A 14,206-nucleotide genomic window follows, 5' to 3' on the forward strand; every position below is an offset into this window, starting at 1 on the left:
CCCAACCCACCCCCACATTACTGGACCCGGCCCAGCTGAAGGGATTAATGGCCTTCTGAAGGAATATCACAGGGAATCAAAACCTACTGCTTGAGTAAATTAATTTTACAGCTGCCATGTTGATGCTATCCACCTTCAGCTTGGATGCAATCAATCTGTAAGATAATAGTCACTAGAAAAGGCCACCGCTGTGTATAGATTCCCTGCTTGTCTGGAGGTATTTACCCATGTCAGAGCAGAGCTGAAATAACAGCTAACCAAGAAGAAATGGCAGCTGCAGAGACTCTATACTGCCATCAAGTGGTGGAAGGCGTCATATCACCTAAATGCTGTCCTCTTCTCTGAACAACATCATATCACAAGACATTTTGTAGCCAACAGTGCTGGAAGAAGTACTCAGATCTGCAGCAATACTACAAGAAAAAGTACTGCCTTCAAAATTGTAAAAAAGTACATGGTATTAGCATCAACATAGAATTAAAGTACCGAAAGTAAAAGTACTCATTATGCAGAATGGCCCATTTCAGATGTATATATATTATTGAATTATAATTATTGATGCATTAATGTGTTCATCACTTTAATGTTGCAGCTGGTAAAGGTGGAGCTCATTTTAATACTTTATATACTGCTGGGTAGCTTTATTAACCTGTAATACTACATAATGTATTAGTTGATTTATATTTTGTATTAATAATCTAAATCTGCAAAGTAATTTAAGCGGTCAGACAAATGCAGTGGAGTATAAAGTACAATATTTGCCTCTGAAATGTAGTGGAGTAGAAGTATAAAGTAGCATAAAATAGAAATACTCAAGTAAAGTACAAGTACCTAAAAATTGTACTCAAGTACAGTACTTGATTTAGCTTCAAATAGACCCCTAAAGAAACAACCAATTAGATGGTCAGGCTATTAAATAAGCGTTATCAGTCGCTATAAGCCCCATAGATGTGGGTCAATACCGGCCTACTACACCCACTAGAAGGTTTTATCATTTATCCACATGGTAGATCACCGAAAGAAGGTATAAAAGAACACGACGGCGACCTTTAGCGACTGTATAATTTTGACAGTAGCAGAAGCAGAAGTCAGGCGCTGTAGTATAGACAGTGTGAAACTCCATATGAGGTGGAGGTCAGAGACAGTGGATGTAACACAAAACACAGGGTTTCACACAGGAGACTGGAGTTTGCATCCCTTGTGAAACCAAAAATGTGTAGTTGTCTTTGTAGTTAATGTAACCCAAAACATGTTTTCCCTAAACTTGACTGTTTTTTTTTTAACCTAAACCTAAAGAAGTTGTGGTTTTGTTGCCTAAACTTAAGGAAGCCTTTTTGTTTGTGTTCAAAACGTGACGTTTCATTCTGTTAACATATTTAGAATGTGTTGCTTTTAAGTTTCACTTTTACAATGTAGTAGGCATAGTTGGCCCCTAATGACCCATATCTATGGTGCTTATAGTGATTGATGACGCCTATTTAGTGGCTTGATAACAGTTGTATCGGGTCCAGCAAACTACTTCAAAGCAAGAAAACACATTAATAACATATTTAAAAAGACACAAAGAGATATAATCTTAAGCAACGACTCAAGTGAAACACTTTCCAATTTGAGGTTTTATTATTTGGAAAATTAAGTCTCAAAAGTTCAAGATACATTTGAATAACAAGTGCACACAACTTCAAAGTGAGGTTTAATATATGGCATAACAATGCTTAAGATCTGTCAAAATGTTTGTTTACACCAGCGATGACTCCAAATCAGCAGCAGGAAATCCATATCAGCCAAGTTGACAGGTTCAAGTAAGACATGTAATTACAGTTTGTGTTAGTCCTTTAAGTTAAAAGCAATTAAAAAACGAGAAAACACACTTTTAAAAAGAGAAGAATTAATGAGCAGTGATTTAACAACAGGAAATGTCAAACATCGAGCTAGGCAGCAAAATCATATCATCAAAACTACGACATAACTTTAGCCTAATGTGCGTCCTCAAACTTAACTTAAATAGATCCTGAAAATATTGAACACGTTTTTATTTATTTTTTTACAAAGCATTTAACACTGATGAACGAAAAACAGCTGATGGCAACTCAGAACAAAATCATTCCACAAAAGAATAATTGGTTCAAAACATAAAATAAAATAAAAGAAATTGCAACCAAGAGCACATTTTCACAATTAACACTATTAAAAACAAAAATGGGTTTGCGATAAGCAGTTTTGGCCAAATTTCCCCAATTATTTCAAATCAAACAGCACTTATTATGTTTTTTAAATTGTTTCGATTTCTTCCAGTTACACAGGAGGTCATGATACGTACCTGGATCCACCTCTCTACTACCAGATTCTATACTACCACTGTGCAACACAAAGGAACATATTAAATACAGAAAGGGTGGATTATTGTGGCCTTCAAAGACCTCAACTATGCAGGCAAACCTCCCGACTAGAGGGGCGACTACATGGCAAACCCATCGAGCATGATTTCTAAAAGAGTATGTACAACATCAAGGCTGCAGTCCATTGGCATCCTAATAACTCCGAATGTTACAAGTTAGTTGGCTCAGTTACAGTTCATAAATATTTTTGAACCCGAATGACTAGCAACTACATTACCTAACATCTATTCTTGCTTCCTAATCCTGTTAAATCCCGGCATTTGTGGCATCTGAAAAAAGAACATTTACATACAATTCGAAAACTACTTTACATCACATGTCCAGTATTTGCCTTCTTTTGCCTCTCGGCTGACTTTGAGAACATCGCACTGGACATGTTGGAGTATACAGTTCTACACATCACCGACTGCACTGACTATTCGTCGTTATGTGGTGGCACTACATAAGAGACAAGAGGGAATAAAATTCAAGGTGCATACAAGTTATTTTGTTGGACACGGCACAGTCATTTGGTTGATGGAATGAAATCAACAAAGAGGCTGTTTGTCTGTGCAGGCGTAGAACACATGCAGAGATGTTTCATCCCTTGTTACATAGTTGGAAACTAGCAGGAAATCTGGTACTCACATCAAGGCTGGGTCGCCATACCAACAAGTCACACTTCTTGGTATTACAAGTTATCCTTTCATACACAAGTATCCAGGTCTTCCAGCTGGAGCTCTGGCAACGTTTCTGGACAGGTTGTTGTAGTTTCTCAGTCTCAGGTGAAGGTGTGTTTTGTTTTTCAGTGTTTGTCAGGTGCCGCGTGCGCTCGTCCATTCTGTGTCGTTGTTGTGGTTGGTGTGGTATTGTATCGTGTGCCGGCGTGTCTGCCTCTAGATGTGCATGATTCTATGTGTACCAGTGTGTCTGAAACTGCATCTACGGCGCGGTGCTGCGTACGTGGGGCAGACTATAGGAAAGCACTTGGGTTTGCTCGTGGATCCTTCTGGTTCCTGTAGCGCACAGCGAGCCACACTCCCAGGATCTGTTAAAGATCATGACAGACAAAAAGATAAACGCACTGGTCACACCGGAAAATGGCACAACAAAATTCATCAGAAAGTCATCACGAGATATGTGGTGTGTATTGACGTAGTGACGACTCGCAGGGCTAGTTGGTGAGCTAACCGCTAACACACTCCCCAGCCAGGACCATCCGTGCACTAGTCAGTCACGATAGCTTCTTCTTATCTTCTCTGCGCTGAGCCGTTTACTCCCTTCTGGCATTTTGCTCTCAGTATTGTACATCATTCCATTCAGAGTGAGTTTATTCAGCCATCCACTCTTGTCTGCAAACTATTCCTCTTCTGTGAAGCAGTTTAGACTCCCACAGAATGGATGTTATAACACAGTTAATATGCTACGATAGCTTCCTCCATTTTTGAATCTCTGGCTCTCCGTCCCCTCAGAAGTCAGCACAATAGAGACAAAGTTCACCACAGTTGAACTTGATCCAAAATATTTGCGTGGATTTCCTTTGCCCCTGCCATCAAGCAGGCTGGTCTCATACACTATTCGTAGCTATACCTACGAAAAGTAATACACTGTAATTTGTGTATATCCCACAAAATCAATTAGTGTGTAATTAATCTACTTGTGAACCAGGAAATATAAATAGCGGCAAACGCCGCCTAGGGAGGAGGTTGGGGTGGAAGGCGGATATACAAGCAGTTGTTATGATAAGTACATGAAATAACCTGCGTCTGCCGACCATTTTCACACCACTCTCACTCACCACTTCACTTCATTCCAGATGGCCATGTCGTTGTAAATATATCCGTGTATTGGAATGATAAGATGAGATGAAGATGAAAAATGAGAAGAGCTGTCTGTGTTTTTCCTCTAGACTTCACTTGTTTGCTTGCTTTCCTCACTTCTGTTTCTCTTCTTGTGCACTGATTCATTTAAGCTGAGCCGCCAATCAGTTATTTCTCTCACTGTCGGGCTCCGCCGCCGATTCAACATGGTGAATCGGCCGAAAAAACTCCAACACGGGCAGACTAGAGCAGACAGTGCAGGACACACCGTAAAAACTAGGCCGACGGACGCTGACACGGTATGTCAGGGCGTCAAAATTCACCAAAGTTGATCCAAAATATTACTGCCAGCAAGTCCACTGATTGAGAAGATTCCATAAAAATAAATTAATTTCGCCACAAATGTTGCCATTTTAAATGCTGGTGTAATTGGGCCTTTAGGGGGAACAAGAAACCAAACTGGCAACCTTGTGATTACTGCAGCAATCAGTCAAGTTAGCGTGCGACGTTAAACTCAATTCAGCGTCTTTCTCTTGTCCTTCAAAGACTTGTTCGACTTTTTTAATGAGTGGATGGTTTGCAGATGACCGGACACTCACCTCTGTGAAGCTGAAGAAGAGCCCGACGCCCCCGAGGATCTTCAGAGCCTCTGTTGCATGAGTCAGCATCATATCCCCGCAGGTGTAACAGCCAGTGTTCTTTTTGCATAACTGGAGTGAAAGACAAAAAAAGAAGAAAATGCCTTTAGTCTTGAGCAGTATGAGTCAACGGTTTGTCAGCTAAGCCAGTATTAGCTACCAAAATCTATTCTGAGAACTACAGAAATGGCCTACTTTTAACTTATCCTGGTTAAGGGGGATGCTTATGTGACTTTTATTCAGTGGGGCATGATGTGTAACAGGAAATATACTGTGAAACTGCAATATTTATTTACTGTATGATGGAGTTGAAAATTGTATTTAAAGAACACCACATATAATCTGAATAAAATAGAAACACAATATGATTTCATTATGCAGCAAATCAAGTCTGTGATTGCACTGTACAAGCAGGTTTTCTATTAAGAAATACAGTGTTTTTCTTGATGTTGCGATGAAAAATGTGATATTTAAGACTCACAGCATGGCAGCTCTGCACGTCCCGATCAAACTGTGCCCGGCTGGCGGTGACGTTGAGCAGTCCACAGCAGTTCAGCTGACTCTCCAGGTCTGTCTTAGTATTGTTTTCCAACATCCCCCAAGCAGAGTTCAGAAGTGCCTCCTAGAAAAGCAAATAAAAAGGACAAAAAAAATGAAGCGAATTTCTTGTAAAAAGTCACAAAGATGAAAACATTTATTTATGCAACCATAAATAGAGTTTTCTCACCTGCTGCCCGCGGTTCATTGCCAAGCAGGAACAGGAAACTCCGAATTGGAACAGGAAAACGATAAAAAGAATGACCATGTACTGGGAGCAGGAAGTCAAAGAAACAACAGTGCAAAAAACATGGAGAAGATGGCAAAACTGAAACACACAACAACAACAAACCACATTTTCAAATCACCCGTGACTTCACTGCAACTGACCCGATAATCATCTGTGCGTCAGTGCCAACGAGGGGAAAGGATACAAAGAAAAGCATGACTTGGTGGTGGTGTATTGCTCCGATGAGTCCAACAATAGCGATGAGCAGCAGGAAAACGCCCACTGCGATGACCCCTCCGATGATGTGGATGCTCGACACCAAGCCGAACCCCTTCCCCCATGCTGCTACTCCAATCAGCAGCAGCCCGACCAGCTGAAAGGAAGTTAACCAGAGTCAGCTGAGGCAGCGCGCATCTGATGGGACTGAGCTTATCACATGGTCATGGTACAGAGTTTTGAGTACCACAAGCACCAGCTATCATATTAACACTAGTTCGTTTTTTGGGAGCTCTATGATGATTTAAGTGTTTGCCAAATAAATTTGCCAATTCCTCACATGGCCATGGCAGATGGCCTCCAGACAATTTTTTTTACTGTTTTCAATTATCTGAAACAAATTAAAAACACTGAGTTCATTGTTATGTTTTGTTTCTTTAATTGATTTCTTTTAACAGACCTCTTAATAGTCCTGCTTATTTTCTGTAATACCAATGGCTTAAAATAATGGGCTTGTTCCTTTACCTTTGATGGGAGCTGACAAAACATTACAGAATTCATATTTGTATTTGTCATGTCTGACCTGAGAGGTTCATCTTCTCATGAAGGAACCATTTGTCCCCCTTCACCTAATTATTCTACACAGCAACTACAGCGTCACACTCGTGACAGTTATGAGTGACTCAGCTGTCAACTTGATTGGTGGCATGTGGACATGTTCCAAAGTTTTCTCACTGGGTGGGCGTGTCTCAAGTGTTTCTTTCAGCAGTGAATCAGACTGTGTGTCACAACAGCAGGTAAACAATGCAATGCTACTTTCACTCCCATGTCTTTCACAAAGTGCGTACCTGAGGCCTGTACTATGAAGCAGGGTTTGGGGTTAGCGAGGTAACTTCAGGTTTAACCCTGGGTTAAGCGAGATAAAGAAAAGATACCCTGGGTATGTTGATCCCGCTTCATTGTACAGGTCTCAGGCAGACTTGAAAAGAATTAAGACAGCCGGTTAGGTGAGTAACACAAACACAATCAAGACGTTTTTGACTCAATGCTTGATATGAAAAACTTGATATGTTAGTTATGAACTGTGGGTACATTATGGTCTCTAAAAATTATTAGGAATGAAAATATGACGCACAAAGGCACTGACCCTTCACGTCAGTATTAACTTAAGAAAATGTTATTACTTAACTACAATGCAGTATATATGTTGCCCACTGGCAGGCAACAACCAACAAAGGTTGCAAAAACAACTAATTGTTAACAACTAGGGTAAACACATCAGTAATACTAGGCAGCAGTGACACAGTAAGAGACTAAAACAATAGATGTACTATATGATTCAATACAACAGCCCTGCAATAAATACAACCTTACTTATAAGTGTTTGACAGACAACTATGCTACTTTACTATACTACTTCTATGTTGCCTCAGGTCTATTTTGAGGCTGTACTTGTACATTATGTTAGAAGGTGATTCTAATATTTTGTCGACCTCGTTCACATTTTCTTATGGACTTTTATCCTTTTACCATCACAATCATTTTATCCTTTATTAGACTGATCCTTCTGTTGTTCTTTTTCAGTCTGTTTATTTATTAGTTAGTCTCATTTACATCAGTAATCGTTTTGGGTCCTGTTTTTTTTTTTTAGTTTACATATATTGTTGTTGTGTGTCACTATGTTTTATCTATGTATGTATTGAGTTGAATTGAATTAAGGTTACAAAGGTTACAAGATAATACAATTCAATACCTAACAAACTACAGCCTTAAGATGCACCATGAAGTCTAGACATTCTTCACAGTGTGTAGTTTCAGAAACTACTTTTGTTTTGGGACTCTGGACTGAACCAGTTCAAGTTGAGTTCATGTTAGCTGAGCTGAAGCCAAAACATGTTGACTACCACAACTCACATGACTGACCCACAAACAAACAAACACATGAGCTGATTACATCTTGTTGCGACAGGCTCGGGTAACTGATCAGGAGAGAGGATGAGGGAGATAATAAACCATGTCGATTTCACATGTTCTGGTATCAGCTGGCCTCCCAGCTAACGGTAGCTTCAATGGCGATGCTAAGAGGCTAGCTACGGTTAGCTACATTACTACACTTCTGTCTAGTAAGCTAACACACAACTACACAAGTCTAACTTCTTAATATGTGATGATCAGAAATATCCATACCATTAGCCGTCTGCAAAATAAGAACAGAGGAATGTGGAACAAAAGGTGAAATCAGTCATATTGCTAGCTAGGCTAAGCTAACGTAGCTAGTTATGCTAAGCTAACGTAGCTAGTTATGCTAAGCTAACGGTGCTAGCTCAAAGTTAGCATGATGATCCATTTTGTTCACTCACCATGTAAACCACATTCAGGGAACAAAGCGCATTCTTGGAGCAGGTGAAACCGCCACAGACCATATTCGAAGAACCTCTATGGGCAGCTGAGTAAGACTTGATGATAAACCGGTGTTTTGTCGGGCTCTCCGGAGCGGCGGGACCGTCTGGACCGTCTGGACCGTCTCTGGACTCGAGCTACTGTTGTTTCTGCTCAACCGGGGAGAGGGCGGATCTGATGACGTCAGCGCCGCATGTGACGTCAGGGTGTCAACCATGCGTCATTTCTTTAGCATAAAACTAAATATGGAACAATAGATAGATAGATAGATAGATAGATAGACAAATATATATATAGATAGATAGATAGATAGATAGATAGATAGATAGATAGATAGATAGATAGACAAATATATATATAGATAGATAGATAGATGGATAGATATATAGATAGACAAATATATATATAGATAGATAGATAGATAGATAGATAGACAAATATATATATATATATAGATAGATAGATAGATAGATAGATAGATAGATAGATAGATAGATGGATAGATATATAGATAGACAAATATATATATATATATATATATAGATAGATAGATGGATAGATATATAGATAGACAAATATATAGATAGATAGATAGATAGATAGATAGATAGATAGACAAATATATATATAGATAGATAGATAGATAGATAGATGGATAGATATATAGATAGACAAATATATATATAGATAGATAGATAGATAGATAGATAGACAAATATATATATATATATAGATAGATAGATAGATAGATAGATAGATAGATAGATAGATAGATAGATAGATAGATGGATAGATATATAGATAGACAAATATATATATATATATATATAGATAGATAGATGGATAGATATATAGATAGACAAATATATATATAGATAGATAGATAGATAGATAGATAGACAAATATATATATATAGATAGATAGATAGATAGATAGTAAGTAACTTTATTGATCCCGAGGGAAATTCAAGTTTCCAGCATCACAATTCCATAGAGCAAAACATGTTAGTAAAAAGGAAGTAAAAAAGTTAGTAGTGCAAAGTACAAAGTACAAAACAATATACCAGATATAAAAATACAAGGAGATGAAGAAAACTGTTAAAACTGAATATAGTGCAGGATAACAGCTGTGATACATGACTATATACTGTTAAAAATTAGTATAGTGCATTATTATCTGTCCTGCAGACCGTCATCCCAATATCTTCTGTATTTATTTATTATTATTATATATAATAATAATAATTTGTATACTGTTATAGATTAAAAAACAAACAAAAAAACATTTATATTAAACAGAAAAGCTTTGGTTTCAAAAAAAGATGTGAGGAAGTCTCTGAAAATACTGCACAGGTGTTGATTGATTTTATTCATGACCTATTAGATACAGAAAGAAAACTCCAAAGGATAACATGTTACAATGAAAACACTTATTTCCAACATGGTCCTAAGATAAGATAAGATAAGATGAACCTTTATTAATCCCCGGAGGGAAATTCAGGTGTCAAAGCAGCAACATCAGCAAACAGAGTGAAACACAGGAGAGGTACAGGTATACACAAATGATAAAAACAATAATAGAGATATAAAAGATACAGAGTGAATGGGTGAACATAGTGTGTGCAGTCCATCAATAAATAAATGTTGTATGTACAATAAATAAATGTAATATGTACATATGTGCAGTCTATAAAGTGGTATAGATAAGATGTTAGAAGACAAAGAAAAAACAAAGGAGCACAAGACTTTCAACATAAAAACTAAACAAAAGCAATCCTGAAATCCAAAATCCCATCACTACAAATTAAGAAAAATACAAAATAACTCCCACATCAAAAAACAAGGACAGCTGAAATAAACATGTTGTTGAAAATTTCATTATAAATCTGTCACCCTGTTCCATGTAATTTACTTATCTCGAGGGAAACGCTGCGTCTGATGCTGTCAATCTTTGAGCAGATCCGTAGCTGTCACAGAAGAACAGAGAGACAACTGTACCATGCACTGATGCCATACAGCAAAGCACTTTGTGATAAGATAACAATAACAACAGGGTGCAAATAAGGTGCAAATCCTAAATATATACAATATATACAATGCCAAAATCAGGTTAACAGTATGAATCATACAATATATAAACAGAATAATGATAGAGATCATTGGGTTGCATATAGATATGTACTGTATGTAGCCCACAGTTTCAGATGTGAAGTAGACAAGTGTAAGAGTACATGGTTAAAGCAGCAGTAGGTAGAATTGAAAAAGTTATTTTTATAAAACAGTCACTATATTATGACAGTAGTGCATGAGACAGGTAATCTGGAAAAAACAAACAAACACATGCCTCTGTGTCCTCCTGTGCTCCTAATAGCACCTGTAACATTTCACAGACCGGAGGAAAACAACCAATCAGAGCCGAGCTGGAGCCTTGCCGTCTCTGGGCAGCTGTCAATCCCTCGCAAACTCTTATCAACCGGTCAAACTAGGCAGCGCTGATCAAATATGATGCCCATTTCTCGCCTCAATTGTTTTCAGAAACATCTTGTAGTGTACTGTTTAGTTGTAAAATGAGAAAATTTGTGACCAGGCCACCATGTTGAGAACAGTTGAGGAAATACCAAGCACCGCCCACCAGCCGGAGCACACTTTCTCATTTTACAGCTTAACAGCAAATTGCATATTGGACCATGCTTGGCTTTCACACTATTTGTCAAAAAATCCTGCTATACATGTGTTAAACTCACATATAAGATAAACTCAGGGAAACTTTCCCCCTATCAGTAGGTGAAACAGCTTTCTGGTATCACAAACTCGTGCACACACACATCATTCTTCACAGTGAAGGTTAAACAACCAAGTAAACAATAAATGAAACACACTTTTGAGTGGAGGAAGACTTTAAATGTTTGACCATCTTTGTTCCTTCTGTCACAACACAAGTTTAAACTATAACTCACCTTTAGTCAAATATTCTCAAAGCCCATAATCATTTTTTTACACAGAAAATTAAATACTCAACGCAAGTTTAATTTATAATGCAATTCAATTTTGTATTTATTTATTTATCTTTATCACTTTCTTTTTGTTGCTATACCTTGAGCATAAATGTGTCTGGAATGATGTGATTTCCAATTTTCCATTTTGTAAGTAAAGATGTTTTAAAAACAATAAATATGAACAATAAAAGCATCGAAAATGATATAAAGGACTGAAAACAGGATCCCCAGTCTGTGTGAGCTACTCAGTGAGTATTGTCAGCAGGCTCTCTGTGGTGATGACAGGACACTTGTTACACAAGCATTACACAATAAGCTCGGTAATACATCAGGGCGACATCTGTAATACAGCATGACAAAGAAAAAAGGAAAAAATATTTGACGTTAGCAGTCATTTATTCACTTATAGATTAGATGTTTAACCAATTGCACACAACAGCGCTCTACCAAAGAAAGCCATGAGTAATATGTAACATCCTGTTGTTGCGGAGCATCGAGCGTCTCTGCTAATATTGAATAAGAGACTGTTTGAGTGACATGGTAGACCAGAAAATTTCACAAACAAAATCACACAGTGTTTTCATATTGCATCTAATCTGTTTCTCAGTTGAACAGATGTGAGATATCACAGACTAGAGCGGTGCTTCTCAACCTCTTCAGCCTGTGAAAGTGAAAAAGCTTCTTGTGACCTCACATAACAGCTTTTCAATCAAAGATTTCCAATCTCAGGTTGTTTCACTTTACGGATTTTTTTCCCCTTTAATCATCTTGTGTCGCCTGTCAGAGGGCTCGGCAGATTTATGAGCCTGATACCCACATTTCAATATGCGTACTGATAACTGTAAATATGTAATCCTCTTCTGTATGGGCACTATGTCTGACAGACAGCAGTGGATATGTCACAACAGAGTGTCATCTGATCGAGAGCCAAAACACTTTAACTGTGATTACAGTGTCATAATTGTTATGTTTATTAATGATTGTTTCTTTACTAGTAGCAGTAGAGCCTGTTATGTGAGAATAATGGCAGCCACTGACGCCACAGAAGTCAGTGGCTGTCGTGTTGTGAAGAATATGGTTTGAAATAAGGAAGTGAATTCAGTTCAGTTCGAACCTGCAGAGGAAACCGAGAGACACATAGTCGTGAGCTGACTTTTGTGGTGTGCAGAGTGAGAGAGCGAGTGGGAGACACCCTGAGCCGCCGCCGCTTCTTTTTCTGCTGCTTCTGTGTCTTAAAAAGTTTGTGTTCATCTTGTGGAACAAACAAGCCAGGAGTTCAAATGGGCTGAAGCGAGGCACTTTGGCTTCAGTTTACAGAGAGATCCATGTGTCAGGATGAACAGCAACAGCAAATCAGCAAACTCCACTGCGATAAAAGCAGAGATCAAGAGGCATGCATCTCTCCAGAGTGCAATCAACAGACTTTCCAAGCAGTTTGAAAGAGTTGCGGATCAACAGCTGCGCTCGGGTCTTAAAGTTTACCTCCGCAGCATTGAAGGTAAGGTCATCTTTGTTTGTTTGTTGTTTTTAGGGAAGAAAGCACCTGTATGCTTATCGACAGGTGATCAGAATTTGGTGCATGGTTAGACTCTCAGGTTTGCTCACTTTAATGCGATTCTTAATCTGATAAACGGGAAAAATCTTGAGCAGACGTTGGTTCACAGTGAGTTTAGTGATTCTCATGAGCAACAGCAGTGTCAGGGTGTGGGGAAACATGATAGCGTAGGTGATTGATATTTTCCTCTGCGCTTCCTGTGTCAGTCGGTGTGTCTTTTTCGGGGAAGTCGATGTTCATTTTCATTCTCATTTCACTCCGAGGGCAAAAGATTTACCTCCCGGCGTCTGGTACGTAGTGTAGTGGCATTTATCAGTCAGCCTCTGGACACGGGCATCCAACGGCATCATCTCTCAGCAGCAGCTATCGCCATGGCAGCAGGATGAAACCTGCTGTGCGGCCTATTTCCTGTCTATCAATTTGCAACTGCCCTCAAAGCCACTTCCTTTCAGACAAGCGGAGCCTTTACACGTGAAGCCAATCTGTTTTACATCATTTCCTCTATCGCTACTTCTCACCATTTCTTGCTAATGTGACCCAATGTATTACTGGTGAACTCCCTGAGTTTTTTCCTGCTCATCTGCAACCTTTTTCTGTAGAAAACGCACAGGTGACGTAGAAGAAGTATTCAGATACGTACCATAATGTAAGAATACTCGGTTACAAGTAAAAGTCCTGCGTTGAAAATACTACTTAAGCAAAAGTACATGCAAGTATTACTAGCAAAATGTATCAAAAGTAAAAGTACTCACTTTGCAAAATGTCCCCTTTCAGAGAGTTAAAGCACACAAGATAATAATTTGTCCACCAGTGATGGAGAGTAACCAAGTACACTCAAGTATTGTACTTAAGTATAATTTTGAAGTACTTGAGTATTTCCATTTCAATCTACTTTATACTTTTACTCCACAACATTTCAGAGGGAAATATTATATTTTTACTTCACTATATACATCTGACAGTTGGAGTTACTTTCATATTCAGATTTCACATTAAAACACAATAAGATTATAAAATACAACAAATACACAAATCAGTGTTTCCACTCTGAGAGGGGTGATTCTGTCCTTTTACTGTTGATACTTTTGTACCATTACTTAAAGGAACAGTGTGTAACATTTCAGAGGATCTATTAGCAGAAATGGAATATAATATTCATAACTATGTTTTCATCAGTGTATAATCACCTGAACCTTTCTACAGTAGCCCAGAACGGACAAACCAAACACCGGCTCTAGAGAGAACCTTTCACGTTTTTACGTTACCTGAAGGCCACCGTAGTTCTCTGACACGCTTGTGAAACCGCGGTAACATGAGCCGCAGAGTGCGAAACCGTGGTACTGCCAGCCGCCGTCTGACTTCCATTGCTCCTAAAGTAGTGTTATTATGGTGATGGCCTCTCAGCCAGGCTTTACTACGGTTTTGCACTCGGCGGCT

At 38.6% G+C, this 14,206-nt stretch overlaps 1 protein-coding gene across 1 annotated transcript; it reads right to left on the bottom strand.

The window, feature by feature from the left end:
• Nucleotides 1-1,598: 1,598 nt before the first annotated feature.
• On the bottom strand, nt 1,599-8,407 carry tspan31 (tetraspanin 31). The gene is made up of 6 exons (XM_037773972.1): nt 8,179-8,407; nt 5,808-5,975; nt 5,564-5,644; nt 5,318-5,458; nt 4,798-4,908; nt 1,599-3,426 (listed from the first exon to the last, which is right to left on the bottom strand). The coding sequence occupies exons 1-6, from the start codon at nt 8,239-8,241 to the stop codon at nt 3,352-3,354; spliced, it is 639 nt and encodes a 212-aa protein (XP_037629900.1). The 5' UTR covers nt 8,242-8,407; the 3' UTR covers nt 1,599-3,351.
• Between the last annotated feature and the right edge of the window lie 5,799 nt (nt 8,408-14,206).

This window comes from Sebastes umbrosus, chromosome 6 (genome assembly GCF_015220745.1).
Source record: "Sebastes umbrosus isolate fSebUmb1 chromosome 6, fSebUmb1.pri, whole genome shotgun sequence".
Taxonomy (NCBI): Eukaryota; Metazoa; Chordata; class Actinopteri; order Perciformes; family Sebastidae; genus Sebastes; species Sebastes umbrosus.